Source organism: Lithobates pipiens, unplaced genomic scaffold, assembly GCF_037356315.1.
Source record: "Lithobates pipiens isolate NorthernLeopardFrog02 unplaced genomic scaffold, aLitPip1_a1.2 Scaffold_23, whole genome shotgun sequence".
Taxonomy (NCBI): domain Eukaryota; kingdom Metazoa; phylum Chordata; class Amphibia; order Anura; family Ranidae; genus Lithobates; species Lithobates pipiens.
Genome location: NW_027507785.1, coordinates 136,848,415 through 136,872,387, shown reverse-complemented (window position 1 = coordinate 136,872,387; position 23,973 = coordinate 136,848,415). Strand labels below are relative to the sequence as shown.

Sequence of the window (23,973 nt, the reverse complement as noted above, 5' to 3'; positions counted from 1 at the left end):
AATCTGGATGGTTATGAATATAGGTTTGCCTCTGCGTAGTGGTAGGGCAAATTTTTACCCTTTTTTCCTTATGTAAAATGGTGGACTGGGTGATAGTATGGGCATTCCAGTCCTCTTTCCCTCACCTAACATGGTGGATTGAGAGGACAACATGGAGCTCAGACCGAGGCTGTCTGTTTAGGATTTTGTATATAGGCGGTGCGTCAGAACGCCGTCCCGCATCCCGTGAACACGTCCGTTCGTGACGAAACGGGCGTAGGGAGATAGGCGTTCTGACGTCTCCGCGTTCTACGCCCAACCAGGAAGTGCGGGCGGCACACGAGTCCGGCCGGCTCGTTTTTTATGTGATCGTTTTTTCTATACATATGTGAGTGTAAATTTTTTTATTCTATTTCATTAAACCAAGTGGTTTTACGCTATGCGAGTGCCTTTGATTTTTTATACATGATCCACGATACCCTCGTTTCCTGACTGGAGGCTTCGTATTGGAGATAGAAGCAGCGTGGTGTCAGCAATCTACGATACCTTCGTTTCCCGATTGGAGCCTTCGTATTGGAGATGCAAACGGTGTGGTGCCTGTGACGGTTTATCCAGAAACCTCTGTGCTGTTGCCTTACTGATCTCACTAACACTGGGATCTAAAACTCTGGTAAGCGGCCCCTCTTCTCACTGGTGGAGGATTGTTTTGATTATTTTCTATATACACGCATTTGTGGATATTTTTGCACCTTAATATCAATTTTGAGGAATCAACAACACTTTTTGGACAATTTTTTCTTCATTATATATGAACTCTTTATTGCTTTTGAATACTATTTTTGTTAATTTTATTGGTTTAGATTTAGCACACATAATTTTTGTTTTAATATACATTAATTTTTGTGGGGGTTTTTTTCTATATTATTTATGTTAACTTCATTTCAGATCTAGTATACACTTTATTCACTTATATGATAATATGATAGCATTTATGTATACTATTTACTAATCATATTTTCGCCACTTAATATTGTTCTTTTCTATATCTATCGGTATAGTTTTGGATTAGGTTTCAGGTATATAATTTTTTGTTTTTAGCGCAGCTCATTTTGTTCACCTATTATTTATTATCATTATATTATAAATTTTATCATACCCAGGATGTCTGCTAGACTCTGGTTTGAACAGATTTAAGAGAGTTATTCCTAAGAATGGCAGGCCTACAATATAAAACGCCAAATTTCCATGCAAAATAATTGTACCGCTTTCAGCACCTAAAATCAGAACTAATCATATCGACCAGGGAGGTTAAATGGTAGACGAAAAAACCTGTTTGTATGAAATACACAGGGACAGAAGCGTTCTACCCTTGACGGCTCATCTGACTAGCCGTATACTTCTCAAGGGAGGATGACATTCTTTTGGAAGGGTTTTTAGATTGTTGTATATCATTAACCCCTTAGAACCTGGTCCCTTTGTCACTCATAGCTTACAGCACAAAGCAGAGGCACTACCAGCAAAAGAAAGTAATACTTGCTAGACTATAGTATAGTACAATAACTGCTATTAATCCTAGCTAATACAATACAATGTCATCAAAAGGGAAATGCCTATGTCACCAAACCTGACTAGTCAACCTCTCTGCTCTGTCCCTCCACCGCCAGGCAGCAGCTTCTCTTACAGGGCTTAAAATACTTCCTACACATGTGGCCGGCATCTGATGCCGTTAGCCACGTGACCCCCCCCCCCTCCTTTTTAAAAAAAGTAGCTGAGTTTACCACGCAAGCGTCCTGCATCATGGCAGGGGGTAAATCCTCCGCTCCAGCGAGCGCCCGCGGTCTGCCCAAAAAACATATATATATATTTTTTTTCCAAAAGAATAAGGCAGCTGGCATCAAAGAAGGAAAAAAATGCCAATCTGGGGGCCCGGGAAGTAATCAGACCCCCCTTTCTCTTACCTGAGGGTCTGAGCTGGCTTAGAAGGAGAGGAGAGTGGAAGCTTGTGCTGTTTCCAGCGTCAGAATGGTGAGTGCTCAATACAGCCCCCAGTGGTGACACAGATATGACATGACATGACATGACAACACAATACATAGAAGGAGAGATTCCTGAGAAAATCTCCCCTACCTTATCCTCGCAGCAGGGTTTTATCAGAGATAAAAATAAAAATAAAATTATAAACAAAAAACAAACAAACAATCTTCGCCCTTCACGGTAGGCTCTGAGACCTTAAAGGAAACCTTCAGGAACCGGGGAACATTCAGGTTGACGCGCACCTGTGACAGGACCTTGCCAGTAAACTTTTATTGGCCTTACTACCAAAAAGTACTGGATCCCAGGGCCCAGCTCTCAAAGCATTCGCAAGCAAAACCTTGTATCTTCGTATAACGTGGCCCGAGTACCATTCATTTAGTCCATTATGGAGACATCAGAATGGATCCCGCCAGGATAGCTGGCTCTCATCAAGGATTACTGCCCGTGGAGCTCAGTACAACACATCCTTACTCGTGCCCAACACCTTAGACACAGGCGAAAAAAACTGAGGACTCCCAGTAGTGGGAGGGGTTACATGAGGGAAGTTCACGCCTTAAGGGGCGTGCCTGTGTCCAGCACCTGATACGCTAATATAACCCATATAGTTATTACTATGGCTCTGTGTCCCCTGATGTAAGAAAATAAAGCATCATTTAAAACTATTCTATAGGCTATAATGAATTGTCAGTCCGGCAATACATATAAAAGGTCATTGATAAAAACGGCATGAAATTCTCCCACAGGGGAACCCCAAACCAAAATTATTATTTTTTTAAATGCGTGGGGTCCCCCCAACTTCCATACCAGGTCCTTCAGGTCTGGTATGGATATTAAACGGGAACCCCGTGCCAAAATGTAAACAAAAAATGGCGTGGGGGTCCCCTCAAAATCCATACCAGACCCTTATCCAAGCACGCAACCTGGCAGGCCACAGGAAAAGAGGGGGGAGCGAGAGAGCGCCCCGCCTCCTGAACCATACCAGGCCACATGCCCTCAACATTGGGAGGGTGCTTTGGGGTAGTGCCCCCCCAAAGCATCTTGTCCTCATGTTGATGGGGAGAAGGGCCTCATCCCCAAAACCCTTGCCCGGCGGAATCTGGAAGCCCCCTTTAACATAGGGACACCCAGATCCCGCCCCCCTCCCCCCATGCGAAATGGTAACTGGTACAAATGGACCCCTACCATTTCACAAAAAAATTCTGTGAAAATGCTAAAAAAAAAACAAAAAAAAAAAACAAACACACTACACGCCTTGGGACAAGTCCTTTATTAAAAAAAATAAGTTACTTAACAGGGTGGCCCCGCAGAAGAAGAAGAGGAAGAAGATGAGTCCGTGGGACAGTGTTTTTTTTTTTTAATAAAGGACTTGTCCCAAGGCATGTAGTGTCTTTTTTACCATTTTCACACTTTTTTTGTGAAATGGTAGGGGTACATTTGTATCCCGTTACCATTTAACACAGGGGGGGGGGGCAGGATCTGGGGTCCCCTTGTTAAAGGGGGTTTCCAGATTCCAATAAGCCCCCGGCCCGCAGACCTCCATAACCACCAGACAAGGGTTGCGGGGATGAGGCCCTTCTCCCCATCAACATGGGGACAATGTGCTTTGGGGGGGGCCACTACCCCAAAACACCCTTCCAATGTTGAGGGCATGTGGCCTGGTACGGTTCATGAGGGGGGCGCCCTCTTGTCCCCCCCTCTTTTCCTGCGGCCTGCCAGGTTGCGTGCTTAGATAATGGACTGGTATGGATTCTTGGGGGGACTCCACGCCATTTTTTTTTTTAATATTCTGGGGTTCCCCTTAATATCCATACGAGACCTGGTATAGAATTAGGGGGGACCCCCCGCATGTTTTTTTAAATTCTGGTTCGGGGTTCCCCTGTGGAGGAATCCATTGCCGTTTTTATCAATTAACTTTTATGTGCATTGCTGGACCGACAATTCATTACAGCCGTGAGTAGTTTTAAAATTACTTTTCTTCCTTTAGAAATGTAATTTTGCTGTCAGACTGTTCTAAAACACAGGAAACATGCACCACTTTACAGGCATACTATAGACACCCCCCAGGTATGAAATTGAAAGGAATATTAAAATTTTATTGTTTCACTTTAAGCATTAAAATCATTGCTCCCAAAAAAAAACGTCCGTTGTTAAAACTTTTTATTTGCATTGATACATGTCCCCTGGGCAGGACTCAGGTCCCCCGACACTTTTTATGACAATACCATGCATATAAGCCTTTCAAATTAGCACTTTTGATTTCTCTCATAGACTTTTAAAGGGTGTTCCGCGGCTTTCGAATTTGCCGCAAACACCCCAAATTATTCGCTATTCCGCGAACATCGGGACCATCCCTAGTAGTCTATGATCCATGAAAAGGAAAATATCAACCTGTATCGCTGTTAGCTTCTCGCCAAAAAGATCCAGCCTGATAGTATCAAAAGCACTGGAGAAGGCAAAAAACATGACCCCCACGGTGCTTGCTGACTTATCCAGGTGTGCATACAAACCCCCAGTCTTGACTAATATGCAAACTGAAAAGGGTCTAAACATTTACTAACCATGGGTGGTGACTGATATAAAACAAGTCTCTCCGAGGTCTTTATGATGTGGGAGGTCAGCCACTGGTCTATAATCCTTGGAGCCAGAAGGAAATTGTATTTTTGGCACAGGGACCAGACAGGACATCTTAGCCCTTGTACACACGGTCGGAGATTCAGATGGAATGTTTCCTATCGGACCGTTTTGTCGGATATTCCGACTGTGTGTGGTCTGCATTGGACTGTTTCCGTCGGAATATCTGACGGACCAACTTTACCAACTTTCCGGTATAATTTTCCAACAAAATGCTCCTATCGGACATACTCCGATCATGTGTAGCCTACTCCGACGGACAAAGTGCCACGCATGCTCAGATCAAATTCCTAGACCAAAGCTATTGGCTACTAGCCTGAACGTAGCCCCGTCGTAACGAAATAACGTCATCACGTTATGTACAATCGGATTTTCCAACAACTTAAGCCTCATACACACGATAGGACTTTGTACAAACTTTCCCTTGGATTTTTGTACAACGGGCGTCGGCCCTGAACTTGTATTGCATACACACAGCAGGACTTTTTCAGCCAAATCACGTGGTTTTTCTGCTCTTTACTGCCACCTTTGGTCAACTTCTGTATTGTTGTCTGATCTTTTGCATTGGTTCTGAGCATGCCTGTTTGTACTTTGTACAAAAGTCCTATGGTTTTCTGTACACACGATCAGACTTTGCTCCATCGGACTTTTGTTGCCAGAAAGTTTGTCCGTTCGCACAGCCAACAAAAGTCCAATGAAAACCAAAAAAGTTTGTCCGATGGAGCGTACACACCGTCGGATGTTGCTCCAAAACAGCTAATTTGCATGTTTGTTGTCAAAAAGTCTGATCGTGTGTATGGGCCTTTAGTCCGACCGTATGTATGCAACATCACTTCCGGACCTCTTCCGGAATTAATGCGTCAGAATTACTCCGACGAATTTGGTTGTCGGAATCTCCGACCGTGTGTACAAGTGCTCACACAACACAGGGACCTTTCGTAGACTCAGGCTCAAGTTGAAGAACACTCCCCAGCTGGTCTGCACATGCCCTAAGCACCCTGGGGCTAACTCCATCAGGGCATGCTGATTTTACCGCCTTAAGTCTACTCAATTGTCTACTCACCTGATCAGCTGTAAAAGACATTGATGCACATTCCCATAAAGGAGTAGAGTTGTTCTTATGAAAAGAATAACCAGTAAAAGTATCCAATAGGGGTGAATCAGAACACATATTAAAAGGAGGGAGAACATCGAGTATGAGGAGAGGAAAGTACTTTCCGCAACTCTACTCTCCTACAGGTTTGTGTTGAATCTGAGTGAGTTGAAGCCAACCAAACCTATTAAAAAGATGGCTCAGTTCATTTGCCCTCTCCAAATCACCCCTAGTCTCTCCACCAACCTTTTTACGACCTGTAATGGTTCTCATGTGCCACTCTAGACCTCTTTCACATTGTTTTGCTAGAGTTTCTACTCCAGCTTTCTCCTATATTTATGCTTCGTAAAACAGTATGAACAAATATCTGTGCCAACTAAAATGGAAAGGAAAAAAAGTACCCAGCATAGTTCGTTGATTCATCAAACGAAAAAAAAAAAAAATTAAAGTCCAGTGGTTCAGTTATCCTGACTGGGTGTCATATGATGTCCTTATGGTTAACAGCCACCACACGCCCATGGAGGAGCAAATCACAGTGACCAGTGGTGCAGTGTGTTAGTCTGACACACCGGTACACTGATCTCAGTAAAGAGCCTCCGACAGAGGCTCTTTACCACGTGATCAGCCGTGTCCAATCACAGCTGATCACAATGTAAACAGGAAAGCCAATGATCGCCTTTTCCACACTCGAGTCTGACAGACACGAGTAGAGACAAGACGATCGGTGGTTAGTTTGCAGAGGTGAGGGTGTAGTCAGGCAAGATCAGTATGCAAGGGGCCAAATTATACAGCACAAGCACTGAGCTGTATAACATACTTTAACCACCTCAATACAGTGCAGTTACACCCCCTTCCTGACCAGACCAATTTTCAGCTATCAGTGCTCTCACAGTTTGAATGAAAATTACTCAGTCATCCAACACTGTATCCATATGAAACTTGCGTCCTTTTTTTCCACACAAATAGAGCTTTCTTTTAGTGGTATTTAACCCTTTCCCGCCGAGCGTATGCAGATATGCGTACTCGGCTTCCGGGGGTTATACCGGGATGACGCCCGCACCTGCAGGCATCATCCCGGTACTGTTTTTTGCAGCAGGCGATTGGCTATCCAGGCATAACAACCGATGCGGCTAAAAGCCGCTCGGCTGTTATGCCGGAGGAGCGGAAGGGGACGTCCCCCCCTCCCGCCGCCTCTCGCCGCTGGTACCGGTGCTCCCGCTCGATCGGGAGCACCGATCAGAGATCCGACGCCTCCGGCTGCTGCGGAGGAACTGGAAGGAAGCCGTAATCGGCTTCGTTCCAGTCTCCTCATCGTAAACACGGAAGCGACGTCATGACGTCACTTCCCGTTTACTCGGCTGCCAATGGCGCCGGTGTTAAAAAAATATCCGGTATTCAGAATCGCCGTTTTCGGCGATCTGAATACATTGAAGTGTAAAAGAGGGGTGGGGGGTCTTTTAGACCCCCGATCCCTCCATAAAGAGGACCTGTCACCACCTATTACTGTCACAAGGGATGTTTACATTCCTTGTGACAGCAATAAAAGTGATCAATTTTTTTTTTAAACAATTTAGTAATTTTAAAATAAATTAAAAAAAAATTTAAAGCGCCCGCCGTCCCCGGGAGCTCGCGAAGCAAAGAAAACGCATACGGAAGTCGCGCCCGCGTATGTAAACGGTGTTCAAATTACACATGTGAGGTATCGCCGCGATCGTCAGAGCGAGAGCAATAATTCTAGCACTAGACCTCCTCTGTAACGCTAACCTGGTAACCGTAAAAAAATTTTAGCGCCCGCCGTCCCCGGGAGCTCGCGAAGCAAAGAAAACGCATACGGAAGTCGCGCCCGCGTATGTAAACGGTGTTCAAATTACACATGTGAGGTATCGCCGCGATCGTCAGAGCGAGAGCAATAATTCTAGCACTAGACCTCCTCTGTAACGCTAACCTGGTAACCGTAAAAAATTTTTAAAGCGTCGCCTATTGCGATTTTTAGGTACCGTACTTTGTCATCAATCTACAAGTGCGCGCAATTATAAAGTGTGACATGTTTGGTATCTATTTACCCGGCGTAACATTATCTTTCACATTACGCAAAAAAATTGGGCTAATTTTACTGTTTTGTTTTTATTCATGAAAGTGTCCCTTTTCCCAAAAAGTTGCGTTTAAAACACCACTGCGCAAATACCGTGTGACATAAAATATTGCAACAATCGCCGTTTTATTCTCTAGTCTCTGCTAAAAAAATATATATAATGTTTGGGGGTTCCAAGTAATTTTCTAGCAAAAAATATGGATTTTAACTTGTAAACACCAAATTCCAAAAATAGGCTTAGTCATGAAAGGGTTAATCACTAGTGGGTTATTTATTTTTTGTGCTATAAATAAAATAAAACGTACATTTTGTGAAAAAAAATGCCTTTTTCTTTGTTTCTGTCATAAAATTTTTGCCAATTAGTAATTTTTCTTCATAAATTTTGGCCAAAATTTATACTGCTACATATCTTTGGTAAAAATAACCCACATTAGTATATATTATTTGGTCTTTGTGAAAGTTATAGAGTCTACAAACTATGGTGCCAATCACTGAAAATTGATCACTTCTGATCAGGCCTTCAGTACATCAGGTGTACCTCATTTCTTGAGACACTAACAAGTCAGGAAAGTACAAATACCCCCCAAATGACCCCTTTTTACAAAGTAGACATTCCAATGTATTAATTAAGTAGCATGGTGAGTTTTTTTAAGTTGTCATTTTTTCCCACAATTCTTTGCAAAATTTTTTTTTTTTACAAAATTGTCATATTATCAGGTTATTTTTCACACACAGCATATGCATACAACAAATTACACCCCAAAATACATTCTGCTACTCTTCTAGAGTACAGCGATACCACATGTGTGAGACTTTTACACAGCCTGGCCACATACAGAGCACCAACATTGATGTAGTACCTTCAGACGTTCTACGAGCAAAAATGACGCATCTCATTTCTCAACCACCCATTACATTTTTGAAGGCCCTGGAGTACCAGGAAAATGGAATTTCACATAAATAATCAGTCTTTTGAATGGTTAATTTTTTTCCAGAAGTTTTTGGAATATGTGGAAAAAAAATTAAAAACAAATTTTTTTTTTTTTTTTTACACAAAATTGTAAATTTATAAGATATTTCTAACACATAGCATGTATATAGCAAAAATTACACCCCAAAACACATTCTGCTACTCCTCCCGAGTATGGCGATACCACATGTGTAGGACTTTTACACAGCCTGGCCACATACAGAGGCCGAACATTGAAGTAGTACGTTCAGGCGTTCTAGGAGCATAAATGACACATCTCATTTCATTCCTACCTATCACACTTTTGAAGGTCCTGGACCACCAGGACAGTGAAATTACCCACAAAATGACCCCATTTTGGAAAGCAAACACCCCAACGTATATTTTATGAGACATGGGCTGCAAATAGGTACTCGGGTACTCTGATGGGCTGGAGATAGGTACTCTGAAGGACGGTGACAGGTACTCGGGTACACCGATGAACCGTGACAGGTACTCGGGTACACCGATGAACCGTGACAGGTACTCGGGTACACCGATGAACCGTGACAGGTACTCGGGTACACCGATGAACCGGACAGGTACTCGGGTACACCGATGAACCGTGACAGGTACTCGGGTACACCGATGAACCGTGTCAAAAGTATAGTGTAAGCGCTCAACTTATATATGTTTCTTATAGTGCTACAAAATGATATGTGCTCAAATGTGTCAAAATATATATGAAATTACCCCAAAGAAGGGGGATAATACTCTATTATAGAAAATGAGAAAAATATATAAAAATATATAAGGTGACTTATACATATATATATAAACCAAAAATGGTGACTGTGTGAATATTTTATCCCAAAGGAGAAAACAGTGACTATAAATTTATGTAAAAAATAATCACAGTGATAAAGTCCATAAATGGATATATAGTCCAAAAAACGTGCAAGGTGTCAATCTGAACGTGTTGTAATAACAGCCAGGATTCTGTGATGTTATGACCGAAGAAGACAATATTTCACCCTGTGACGATCCCACCACCGTATAGGGTACAGGCTTACCGGATCTATATGACCCTAGCAGACATACGCCTCAGGGGTCAATCAAAGCTTGTGATCCCAGCCAAAATGGTCTCAAGGATTAGATGTATCAGTCATGGCATATACGGTCCCAACAAACAACTAGATGTAGTCACTATTCCTCATGTGCATATACAAATCCGACAACGACTCAGGCATGGAAGATGAAGAAACAAGGCCAACATGGCATAATAACGTTTTTAAAAAAAACTTTAATAAAAAATTTTGCTAAAACTCACATTTCCAAGATGGACAATAAAGCATGTCAGAGAGAAAGAAGTGGCAGTAGCGGAGTCCTCCCGACGCGTTTCGACCCACCGGTCATCATCTGGGGTGGGCTCACACTACTGACATACTGCCTTATATAGGTACTCACACAATGAAGTGATGCCGTTCCCCCATGTGTCGCAATTATGCCCACTTCCGGTATATCCAAGATGGCGGACGGGCGTGCGTTCCACGCCTCTGTTATTATGCGTTCCACCCATATGTCAAAACCATTTGAGCCTAAAAATCATGGTTGGAAGTGGTAATAATTCCACTTCCGGTATAAGAAGAAATGGCGGCCTGGCGTGCGTTCCACGCCTCACAACTGATGCGTTCCACCCATTCATATTGATGTATATAAAAAAAAAAAAAAAAAAAAGGGTGTGGAAACGGACCTGCTTCGTATGATGAATATCCAAAGGAGACCGACCTATATGGGTCTTTAACTTTTTAGGCTTACAAATGGACATAAAGGTATGTCCAAAACACTTTTGCAAATGGTGACCAGGAACCGGAAGTGTACATCTACGAACACACCGGAACCGGAAGTGAGTAAACATCACTTCCGGTACGGGGTGGGAATGAAAACGAGGCCTGAGTACAAGGAGAACATTGTCTCTTCTCTAGTACTCATAAAAAGGTGGCGCTAATGACACCTAGTGGCCACTAATAAAATGAAAACTTGATAATACAGAAACAACACAAACAATATATCACATTGTACCTAATATAAATCACATAATATGAAATAGTGACTATATGATCTGAATAACTATCTTACCATAAAACATAGAAATAAATGAATGTGTATATATACAATGAATGAGGTCATTAAAAAATGATAAAATAAAATTTAAAATTTATTTTATCATTTTTTAATGACCTCATTCATTGTATATATACACATTCATTTATTTCTATGTTTTATGGTAAGATAGTTATTCAGATCATATAGTCACTATTTCATAGTATGTGATTTATATTAGGTACAATGTGATATATTGTTTGTGTCGTTTCTGTATTATCAAGTTTTCATTTTATTAGTGGCCACTAGGTGTCATTAGCGCCACCTTTTTATGAGTACTAGAGAAGAGACAATGTTCTCCTTGTACTCAGGCCTCGTTTTCATTCCCACCCCGTACCGGAAGTGATGTTTACTCACTTCCGGTTCCGGTGTGTTCGTAGATGTACACTTCCGGTTCCTGGTCACCATTTGCAAAAGTGTTTTGGACATACCTTTATGTCCATTTGTAAGCCTAAAAAGTTAAAGACCCATATAGGTCGGTCTCCTTTGGATATTCATCATACGAAGCAGGTCCGTTTCCACACCCTTTTTTTTTTTTTTTTTTTTTTTTCTATACATCAATATGAATGGGTGGAACGCATCAGTTGTGAGGCGTGGAACGCACGCCAGGCCGCCATTTCTTCTTATACCGGAAGTGGAATTATTACCACTTCCAACCATGATTTTTAGGCTCAAATGGTTTTGACATATGGGTGGAACGCATAATAACAGAGGCGTGGAACGCACGCCCGTCCGCCATCTTGGATATACCGGAAGTGGGCATAATTGCGACACATGGGGGAACGGCATCACTTCATTGTGTGAGTACCTATATAAGGCAGTATGTCAGTAGTGTGAGCCCACCCCAGATGATGACCGGTGGGTCGAAACGCGTCGGGAGGACTCCGCTACTGCCACTTCTTTCTCTCTGACATGCTTTATTGTCCATCTTGGAAATGTGAGTTTTAGCAAAATTTTTTATTAAAGTTTTTTTTAAAAACGTTATTATGCCATGTTGGCCTTGTTTCTTCATCTTCCATGCCTGAGTCGTTGTCGGATTTGTATATGCACATGAGGAATAGTGACTACATCTAGTCGTTTGTTGGGACCGTATATGCCATGACTGATACATCTAATCCTTGAGACCATTTTGGCTGGGATCACAAGCTTTGATTGACCCCTGAGGCGTATGTCTGCTAGGGTCATATAGATCCGGTAAGCCTGTACCCTATACGGTGGTGGGATCGTCACAGGGTGAAATATTGTCTTCTTCGGTCATAACATCACAGAATCCTGGCTGTTATTACAACACGTTCAGATTGACACCTTGCACGTTTTTTGGACTATATATCCATTTATGGACTTTATCACTGTGATTATTTTTTACATAAATTTATAGTCACTGTTTTCTCCTTTGGGATAAAATATTCACACAGTCACCATTTTTGGTTTATATATATATGTATAAGTCACCTTATATATTTTTATATATTTTTCTCATTTTCTATAATAGAGTATTATCCCCCTTCTTTGGGGTAATTTCATATATATTTTGACACATTTGAGCACATATCATTTTGTAGCACTATAAGAAACATATATAAGTTGAGCGCTTACACTATACTTTTGACATGTTCTCCAGCTAAAAAATCCCTAATTTTAGCGTGTTAGCAGCTCATTACTTATATATTTTTACATTTTTCGATTTTTCTTTAATTTTTCGTTTGCGCAATATTGTTGGTGTATAACACCGATGAACCGTGACAGGTACTCGGGTACACCGATGAACCGTGACAGGTACACCGATGAACCGTGACAGGTACTCGGGTACACCGATGAACCGTGACAGGTACTCGGGTACACCGATGAACCGTGACAGGTACTCGGATGAACCGTGACAGGTACTCGGATGAACCGTGACAGGTACTCGGATGAACCGTGACAGGTACTCGGATGAACCGTGACAGGTACTCGGATGAACCGTGACAGGTACTCGGGTACTCGAATGAACCGTGACAGGTACTCGGGTACTCTGATGGGCTGTGACAGGTACTCGGGTACTCTGATGGGCTGTGATTGACAGGTACTGACAGGTCCTCTTTATTGGGGGGGGGGGGGGGGGGGGGCAATCAGTATGATTGGTGTACACTGTATGCGGTAACGAGATGTTACCGCAATCTCCTCCTCACACACACGATCGGTGTGTGAGGAGGAGAACCCAGTAACATCCCCTTACCGCGGTTTGTTTACATTTTAGTGATCACGTGGGTAAACAGCCAGCCAATGGCTGTTTACCAGCGTCGGTGATGAGCAGTGTTCCCAGGGAACACGCCGCCACCGACGTGCACGTTCGGGGTGTGACCATCTGTGATCGGCCGTGACTTCATCACGGCCGATCACGTGGTAAACAGCCATAACCAATGGCTGTTCACCCCCTTCGGTGGCGAGCGGTGTCTCCGTGACACGCCGCCACCGAAGAAACAGGGATGCGCGCACACGATCGCGCGCATTCCCTGTTTAAACGCCACAATAGGTGCGCCGCCTGGCCGTCATTTGACAGCCGGCGGTCAGCATCTAGTTAAAGGGAACAGGGTCTATTTATTTTTTTTGGGTTAAAAATGGAACTTCCGCTTTAAGCACGCCTTTCCCCCTTACATGACACATTTGGCATGTCATTTTTTTGAGGGAGGAGTTGGGGCTCCGTTAGGAGTGGGACTAACTGTCCCACTTCCTCCTTCCGCCCAGGTGACTCCTCCTTTCGCCTTTGGTGGTCCCTCCCTCTAGGCAATCTCCTGGGACACTTGACAGGCCCCAGATCACCTGTCCACTCCGGGGGGCGCAGCGCGACTCGCATATGCGCCATGCCTAGCCGTGAATCCGAAAGCTGTCACGGCCGGGTGCCCAGAGTGGCAATATGAGGGGGGAGAGGAGCGAAGTTACCTTTCGACCGCATTGCTGGACCGCGGAGCAGGCAAGTGTCTGTTTATTAAAATTCAGCAACTACACTTTTGTAGCTGCTGACTTTTAATAAACATAAAAAGCCTGGAACTCCGCTTTAACAAACAATTTAACAAAACTATGATTAAAAAGGTATTTATACATAAACAAAAAAAAAAACACTTACCATCTTCAGCTGTATTAAGCTTCAGAGTTTTGCCTTTAAAGCTTAGCTCTCCCCCTCCCACCCTAGTCTTTGCCAGGGAATCAACCAGCTCGGAAATATCTTCAGAAGCCATGTTATGTGGTCTGAGCTATTTAACAAAAAAAAAAAAAAAAAGAAGGAAGGAAGGAAGGATGAAATGACGGAAGAAACTAAAACCAGACAAGCAGGTATTTCAGTACTAACAGACAATTGCTTATATCATATCTGTAAACTAGCCAAATTATGATTTTAATAAACCTGTAAGAGAAAAAGGTTTAAAATTCTGTAAGCAAACAACATAGGGTGCCAAATAATTTCCAGCATAAAAGTACATTTTTATGAATGCTTTATTTTACAAGACAAAAAAAAAAAAAAAAAAAAAAAGAAGAAGATCAAGCAGAGTAAGCAGAGTTTTTTTCTTTTAATTTTTTACTTTGGCTAGACTATTTTTTTTTAACAAAACTGGATTTGGAGTTTAAGGCCTCTTTCACACAGGGCGGATCAGTAATGATCCGCCCCGTGATGATCCGCTCGCTCAGCGGGGATCGCTCCGTTGTCAGCAGGGACCGCCCTGTCAGCTCTCCGCTCTCCTCTATGGTGATCGGATGAGCACGGACCGTCTGTCCGTGTTCATCCGATCTGCTCTGCAGACGGACAGAAAAATAGGATTTTCCTCCGTCTGCAGAATCTGACAATAGCGGGTGTCTGCAGATGCTCATCCGCAGACACCCGCTATCCCATAGGGATGAATGTATGCCCGTATTTCATCCGCAAACAGATGGATGAAATACGGACATACCATCCGCATGTGTGAAAGGGGCCTAAGAGATATGTCCGATTCAATTTTCAGGAAGTCTACCTTTCTGATTTAACAAAAAAGGAATCATCTTTTCTGGCAGGGAGATCTCTTAGAACAAGAATTGCATCATATCCTCTCTCCTCACTTTACACTAATCAGACTACATTTCCCATCATGCTCTGCAAATTATAATGAATGTGGGAGATACACTAGGCTTATACATGTAAATATGAACAAGCCCACTTCAACATAAATCACACCCCTCATTCTGCAGCCAGTAAGCCATACATAATACACGGTATTATAGGCAGTGTTGGTCATCTTACTTTAAAAAAGTAATTAGTTAAGTTACAAATTACTTCTCCCAAAAACGAATTGCGTTAGTAACTCAGTTACTACCCTGGAGAAGTAATTACTCAGCAAAGTAACTGACTTTTTTTTATTTTTTTATATTCTATAGACGGGACTAGCGAAGGAAGTGAATGTTGCTGCCTCCATTGGCGAGATTGACACCTTGCTAGCCCATTGCCTGGTATGGATTTAAAGGGGAACCCCTACACCGAAAAAAACGGCGTGAGGGTCCCCCCAAAGTCCATGGCAGACCCTTAGCCGAGCATGCAGCCCGGACGGTCAGGAAATGGGGTGGGGAAGAGCGAGTGCCACCCCCTCCTGAACCGTACCAGGCCGCGTGCCCTCAACATGGGGGGGTGCTTTGGGAAAGGGGGGGGCCTTGCGGCCCCCCACCCCAAAGCAACTTGTCCCCAGGTTGATGAGGACAAGGGCCTGTTCCCAACAACCCTGGCCATTAGTTGTAGGGGTCTGCGGTCGGGGGATTTATCAGAATCCGGGAGTCCCCTTTAACCACTTAAGGACCGCTGCATGTCAATGTACGTCGGCACAATGGCACCAACAGGCACAAGCACGTACATGTACGTGCTTGCCTTCCAGCGGGTAGGGGGTCCGATTCTGTAAATTCCAGAAAATGTACTCTAGTTTGTAGACGCTATAATTTTTGCGCAAACCAATAAATATACGCTTATTGACATTTTTTTTTACTAAAGACATGTGGCTGAATACATTTTGGCCTAAATGTATGACTAAAATTTAGTTTATTCGATTTTTCTTATAACAAAAAGTAGAAAATATATATTTTTTTAAAATTTTCATTTTTTTTCCTTTTATATCGTAAAAAATAAATAATCGCAGAGGCAATCAAATACCATCAAAAGAAAGCTCTATTTGTGGGAAGAAAAGGACGCAAATTTCGTTTGGGTACAACATTGCATGACCGCGCAATTACCAGTTAAAGCAGTGCAGTGCGAAATTGTAAAAAGACCTCTGGTCCTTAGGCTGACAATTGGTCCGGGGCTTAAGTGGTTAATAAGGGGGCCCCCAGATTCCGGCCCCCTACCCTATGCGAATGAGTATGGGGTACGATGTACCCCTACCCATTCACCTGGGGAAAAGTGTAAATAAAAAATACAACACAGGTTTTTAAAGTACTTTATTAGACATCTCCAGGGGTCTTCTTGCCGGGCTCCTCCGCTATCTTCTGCTCTTTTAACGCTAGCTCTTTTACTAGCGGAGGAGCCCGGCTTTCTCCTTCGCCGATGCCGCCGCTCGGGGGTCTTGTCCCGCTGTTTGCTTCTTCTGCCGGAGAAAAATCCGCTATCTCCTTACAGCTCTTTTACTAGCGTTGTCCTGGTCCCAGTAAAAGAGCAGAAGATAGCAGAGGAGCCCGGCGAGAAGACCCCCGAAGTCGGAAGAAGACCCCCAAAGCTGTCTAATAAAGTACTTTAAAAATCTGTGTTGCGTTTTTATTAACACTTTTTTCCCCAGGTGAATGGGTAGGGGTACATCGTACCCCATACTTATTCACATAGGGTAGGGGGCCGGAATCTGGGGGCCCCCTTATTAAAGTGGGCTCCCGGATTCTGATAAGCCCCCTGCTCGCAGACCCCGACAACCAACGGCTAGGGTTGTCGGGAAGCGGCCCTTGTCCTCATCAACATGGGGACAAGGTGCTTAAAGTGGTTGTATACTCTTTTTTTTCCACTTTTACCTACAGGAAAGCCTATAATAAGGCTTACCTGTAGGTAAAAAAAAATATCTCCTAAACCTGTACGGTTTAGGAGATATTCCCCTCAGCGGCGCATGCGCACAAGGGGGATTCTCGGCTCAAATCCGGCAGTGGCCGACCGGCCGGGATGAAATCTCCCGCGCGCATGCGCGGGAGTGACGATATCGTGGCTCCGGCCACTCACAGCGCCGGAGCTGAGATACCCGGAAGAAACGCAGAGGGAGCATGTCAGCTCCCTCGGCGTGGATCGGGCCAGATGTCGGGGCCTCATTCTAAGTTATTTCATAATGAGCTAGTATGCGGTGCATACTAGCTAATTATGCCTTTTGCTTTGCAGGTGGTAAAAAAAAAAAAAAAAACATTAGCGGGTTTACTACCGCTTTAAGCACCCCCCAGGTTGAGGGCACGCGGCCTGGTACGGTTCAGGAGGGGGGGGGGCGCTCTCGTCCCCAGCCCCTTTCCTGACTGGCCAGGCTGCGTGCTCGGATAAGGGTCTGCTATGAACTTTGGGGGGACCCCGCATGCCGTTTTTTCAGCGTAGGGGTTCCCCTTTAAATCTATACCAGGCGACAGGGCTCGCGATGTGTCAATCTCGCCGATGGAGGTGGTGACATTCACTTCCTTTGCTAGTCCCATCTACCTGGTCCCAGGCGGTAGATGTAATTGCGGTAACGCTAAGTAATGGGAACGGCGTTACCATGAGGGGAAGAGTAATCAGTTAGATTACTCGTTACCCTCTAAAGTATCACTGATGATAGGTTACAGCCCCTTATAAATGTAAAGCATGTCTGTTCTCTCCCCTCCAGCCACAACAGGAGATAATCATATTGCCCTTACTTTATGTAATCATTACTAAACTGTAGACACATCCCATAACTATATATTATACATACTGTACTCTGTTGTAATTCAGTATTAAAAATATTGCTCCTGCTGCAGCTCTGAGATCATTCTAAGAGCAATCAGTGGCCTCCAGTGCAGCTCATCAGTGGCCTACTAGTTTATAGCAGGATCGTTAACACAAATCACATGACACAGCAGGGATTTCTGGCCGTGACAGGTATAGTATGCGAGAACACCAATCAGTGTAGTCTTCCGTTGAATTGGCCCAGTGCACTGTCAAATCACAATGCCAGCATAAGATTACAGTGATCGGTGTTCTTGCATACAAAGCCTGTCACAGCCAGAGATCCATGCTGTGTCATCCGGTCAAGAGAACCATCAGGCTATGCACAAAGAGAGTGGGCATGGGAGCGGTGAGGCGGGGATGGAATGGAGAGGCAGATTGCTGGCAGAAGCAAGTGGAGAGAGGAGAGAGGAGGAGGACACCACCTCCATGGGCCGGGGGCTATGTGTGAGGGCCCCCCGCCCACTACAGGATATAGAACTCCCTGTTCCCTGTGGATTGAACTACAAGTGGGAGTGTCAGACCGCTGGCTGAGCTTAGGAGAGGGATAGAAGCCAGGGGTCAAAGAAAAAGAATATCCCCTATGGTGTTTTTTTTTTAGGCAGCAATATAATATCTATAGTATAGTAGAGGGCATATATTTGTGCACAGTAAAGATTTAACTACTGAAAAAACTGAATATTGGGTGAGTTTATTATTTTGTAATGTTTATTAATAAAAAAAGAGGATTAAATAGCTGACATATTAGTCAAGAATTGAACTCCACTTGGCAATAAAAACATGGTATGGATGCACATATATAGACAGAAAATAGATGTATCAAATAAACACTGTACACCTGTATATACAATGAAGAAATGACCCCGACGCGTTTCGACCCTCACAGGGGTCTTCCTCAGAAGATTTGTCTATTATGGAAGAAAAAACAACTATGAATGAATACATAAAAAAAGTTGTTCGTCATATTATGTTAAGAACAATTTGCTGTAGGCAAAATATATATCAAACATCACAATGTTGTATAATTACCAATTAATGTGCATCACAGACAGTAAGACTATGGTCCACAGTGGAGATAATCCTTGAAAGACATACGTAGTCTAAGTCGCTTTTCTCCCGCCCTGCAAAGATGTACCAAAGATAGTACAGTTGGCCTTTGTCGCTGTAACCAACCCAAAATAGGGAAGGAAGGCAAACGGAGTCCAGAGGTGTGACTTACGAGGGATCACATGCATGAATCCACCTCCAGTGTAATACACGGAGGGGGATACAGGCGTCAACAGCCGAAAGCCAGATGGAACACCCCTGCAGCAGAACAGGACGCAAAAAAGCTGATTAGGCATTACCAGCTCCAAAGATAATAAAAAGAGCCCCTTACTGATAGTAAGTAAAGTGGCAAAAAATGATTAAAGGCTGACAGAGTGCATTAGGGAGAAATAGTATACCCATGAGTCCATAAGTCCAATACCATACTAGTGAGTGATGTAAGAAGGAAACGTGAAAAACCCTGATACCATACCACATGTGGTGAAAAAGTGATAAAGTGAAAGAAAAAACATTCTAGTGTGGATGTGAGAATACTGAAGCAACATGCTAAAGCAGAACTCTGAGAGGAAAAAGATTTACCTATATGTGTATTTTGGATGGAAAATTCTTTATAAGATGGGCCAAAACAAATATGGTGATAAAAAAGTGAAATCATATGATCCAAGCACTCAGGGGTCCAGAAGACACTCACCCTGCGCTCTTATATGGCCCAGTAGGGCACAGGGGACCTGAGTCTGTGAATAAATATAAAGGCAATAGTGAACCTGGTGATCTAAAATAGACCAAAGGTGCCTAGTAAAGTCAAAGAGGTAACTTACCCCAGTACGCAGTGGACAGTCAGCCAAAGTAATCTCCTGAATAGGGAGGGATAAATTACCCTCCCTTAGGACAGAGTATATATAGTATATGACCAGTAATAGCCCAGCTGCATCCATTTCCAACTGCCACAGATGGGCTCCACCCAGTGCTCCACCTGCCGATCCGTCCCGCATGGTCGCCAAGATGGCTGACCGCATGTGGTCCCCCGGCGTTCCGGAAATGCCATTCCGGAAATGACTAAATCGATGCAGCTCCGTCGCACTAGCGTGAAGTCAGCACATCATGCGCACCCGCGGGGATCGCGCGTGCGCACTAGGATGCTGCGTCCGGAGCTGTTCCGTAATGCCGCCGGCCGTCATTTCCCTGAGAGGCGGGCGGTACCTACCCGCTTGAACCATGGGAGCTTGAGGAGGAGCCCACGCGCGCTCTGACCTATCCCCTCGCCCGGCCAGGAAGTCACGCCAAAATAATCCGCCCTATACTGAACAGCGGCAATATAGGTCAGAGGTGCCATCTAGAGGCAGGGAGAGAGAAGACATGCATAATCGCCACATGTGTCAAATTACATAAAGATTTATAAAATCTCACCCAATTATTGGTATTAATTACAGATATTATATACATATATATGAAAACCACATCAATTGTACATATATTGAAAAAAATGACAAAATGGTTGTAAAGAATTGATTTTTTCTAAACGAATAATTGACAATAAGTCAGCTGACAATAAATGTACTATAGGTCATATGTCCAGTATCGAAGAAATCAAAACTGATCAAAATAAATCAAAGTTTAAATTTAAAAATGTAAATTTTTAAAAGGGGTCAAAATGGAACAAGGACAAATCAAAGTAAAAATAAATCAAGAATAAGTTCCTATTGTGTCCTTCCTGAGATAAATCCCTTAAAGCGGGATTCCGCTGCAGTTTTTTTTTTTTTTTTTTTTTTTTTACCTGTGTCACTGGTGGGCGATTCCTACGGTGTCTTTGCAGTCACGATCGGCGTCTTTTTAACCCCCGGCGTGACGATTTCATTGCTAAGGAAAACTTTTAAAAAAGCAGTCCGGCGGTTTCCATTTTCACTGTGGGCGTTTGAAGCCTACAGGCATTTACTTCCTGGATGCGATGACGCTGAGCTCCCAGCATCCACCGCTCCATCTCGCACATGCTCATTGAGTGTCCTCTTTGTTTTCCTTCCTCTTGCCTCGTGTACTATAGTGGTAATGGCAGATAGAGCTGCCTGCCCACTTTCAAAATGGCAATTTCGGACACGCCCTCGTCACGTGACCGGCGTCCTCCTTCCGAAATCTCACGAGATTTCGGCATGACTGTGTCCCCCACGGATTCCTGGGAAATAGCTAAAAAAGTTCCCAGGGACCATTGCGAAGCTGATAAACACGCCTACTCCCACGGGAGGAGAGCCCGGAAGTCGGCATAAACATTAAAAATAAAAAAGGTAAATACTGCATATTATTTTATTTCAATGGTCATAACCATCTATGTTCCAAAGCCATTTGAATAAGATGAACTTGCAATTTTCTGTACAAAACCGTTTTAATATCCCTTTATATTTATTCACAGACTCAGGTCCCCTGTGCCCTACTGGGCCATATAAGAGCGCAAGGTGAGTGTCTTCTGGACCCCTGAGTGCTTGGATCATATGATTTCACTTTATCACCATATTTGTTTTGGCCCATCTTTTAAAGAATTTTCCATCCAAAACACACATATAGGTAAATCTTTTTCCTCTCAGAGTTCTGCTTCAGTATTCTCACATCCACACTAGAATGTTTTTCCTTTCACTTTATCACCACATGTGGTATGGTATGGTATCAGGGTTTTTCACGTTTCCTTCTTACATCACTCATGTAAGAAAAGCGACTTAGACTATGCATGTCTTTCAAGGAGTATCTCCACTGTGGACCATAGTCTTACTGCCTGTGATGCACATTAATTGGTAATTATACAACATTGTGATGTTTGATATATATTTTGCCTACAGCAAATTGTTCTTAACATAATATGACGAACAACTTTTTTCTTTTACAAAAGTTTTTATTGCAGAGTAACAATAGTATGGAACAGTACAATAGGCTTACAGTGGGATGTCGGTACAGGTAGTTGCAGTTTAGTACAATTAAAGCAAATTACCAGGTAACCTTGTACACATTCCCTGGATCAAGACAGACCCTGGGTTTTCACATATATGTAACACAAACACGGCCTGGAGTATGCCTAAAGCCTATAATGATCATATCTGGTGTAGTTGAAAGATGAAAAAAAAAGGAGGGAAGGAAGGAGGGGGAAAGTCAAGGGGCAAGAGGAGATTGGAGGGGGCAGAAGGTGTGGAGAGCCACAGAGGGATAGGGGGGTCTGGAGGGAAGAGAGGGAAGCAGAAAGAGGAGGGGGGCGGTGGGCCCACGGGGTGTGCCCCAGCAGGCTCCTACAGCGACAGCAAGGTGGTATCAAATCTGGGAGAGTGGTGGTACGCTATCCAGGGTTGCCAGACTCTAAGAAATTTGGTATGAGTGTCGGAGAGAACAGAAGACAGTTTTTCATTGACCATGACATCACTCAGACGGTTTTTGACCGCCTCAAAGCTGAGGGCTGGGGTTCTCCATGCTCGCGCTATAGTCAGCTTAGCTGCGGTAAAAAGATGCTGTGCCAACTGCCGTTCTGAGCGTAGTAGTTCTGGTATCGCTTTCCCGAGAAGAGCCTCGAAAGGATCCCTTTTTAGGTTCACCCGGAGTAAACTACGGAGTAACGCGTAAACCCTGACCCACAATCTGCACACCCTCGGGCACGTCCACCAAATATGGGCCATTGTGCCCTCCTGGCCACACCCCCTGAAACAGAGAGGGGAGCAGGTGGGAACAAAGCGGGCCAAGCGCGTCGGGGTGTAATACCACCGGTATAGGACCTTATAGGCGTTCTCTAGGATTGTGACGTTGCATGAGCATTTTGACAAGGTTAGGGTCATTGCCTGCCAATCCTCCGGATCGAGCTGTTTCCCCAGGTCCCTCCACTGCAGGTGATAGGATCACACCGGGGGTTTCTTCCCGCAGATCAAGGCTGAATATATTAAAGAAATCAGACCAGGAGAATGAGGCCTGGATCTGCAGATGCTCTCGAACGGTGACAACCGGTGAGGGGCGTCCTGGGACTTGATGAGGCTTTGCAGGAAGTGATGAATCTGGAGATATCTAAAATACTCCCTCAAGGGTATATCGTGAGATGAACGCAAGGCTGCAAATGGCAGTATTCTAGTAGGAGTAAGTAAGGAATGAACGTCTACGAAACCACTGAGGGTCCACCATTTAAACTGTGCAGAGTCATCAAGACCCGGGGGGAAAAGGGGGCAACGAAGGAGTCGCAGCAGCGGGAGATGGGGAGAAGCCAACCCCGCCGAATACTTCACTGAGTCCCAAACTCTCAAAGTGTGGAGCATGCAGGGCCCCGTAATCGTGGGGCGGTGTTTAGGAGGGAGCCAGGGCAAGGAGGAAATAGGGATGGGGTCCACGTCGAGTAGGTCGATAGCAGCCCACAAAGGGAGCTGGTACGTCTCGTGGAGATGAGAGAGGGGTGCTATGGTGGCTGCTATATAGTAGCTTTTTAAGTTCGGGACTGCAAGGCCTCCATTCGCTCTCTTAGCGAACATGATTTGTCTATTGATACGGGGGCGGGATGACCCCCAGATAAATTGTAGGACCCTACGCTGATGAATGTTGAGGATGTGTGAAGGAATCGCGATTGGGAGGACCCGAAAGTAATATAGTAGCTTCGGGAGATATGCCATTCTGATGGCCGATATCCTCCCGAACCATGAGAGGGGAAAAAATGACCACGATGTCAGCATATCCGATAAGCGCTTGAACAGTGGTGGGTAGTTAGCCTGATAGAGGGCCTGATATGTGGAGGTGATGTAAATTCCCAAATAGGGTAAGGAGGAGACCCATTGATAGGGAAAGGCCGCTTGCAAGTCCCTCAGTAGGAACTCAGGTTGGTTGACAACGCTTTCGATTTCGACGGGTTGACCTGAAGCCCCGAGAGTGATGCAAAAGTCCGTAGTAGGGCGTGTAAATTGGGCAGGGAGGTTCTAGGGGAAGTGACAAAAAGGAGAATGTTATCAGCAAACAGGGAGATCTTATGGGGAGAACCGGCTATTTCAATGCCTTTGATGTCGGGGTGCATTCTTATCGCTTCCGCCAAGGGTTCCAGCGCCAGTACAAAAAGGAGGGGTGACAATGGGCACCCCTGG

General features: G+C 44.1%; 1 protein-coding gene across 5 annotated transcripts in view; it reads right to left on the bottom strand.

The window, feature by feature from the left end:
* The window catches only part of RANGAP1 (Ran GTPase activating protein 1), a 289,117-nt gene that overhangs the window by 231,671 nt on the left and 33,473 nt on the right, over nucleotides 1–23,973 (bottom strand). For 3 of the 5 annotated variants that reach the window (XM_077452418.1, XM_077452420.1, XM_077452419.1), the window contains exon 2: nucleotides 14,045–14,171. The exons of the other annotated variants lie outside the window; for them this stretch is intronic. In XM_077452418.1, coding sequence (XP_077308544.1) covers nucleotides 14,045–14,156 — 112 coding nt within the window. In that variant the 5' untranslated portion in view covers nucleotides 14,157–14,171. The remainder of the gene's footprint in view (nucleotides 1–14,044; nucleotides 14,172–23,973) is intronic. 5 annotated transcript variants of the gene reach the window in all.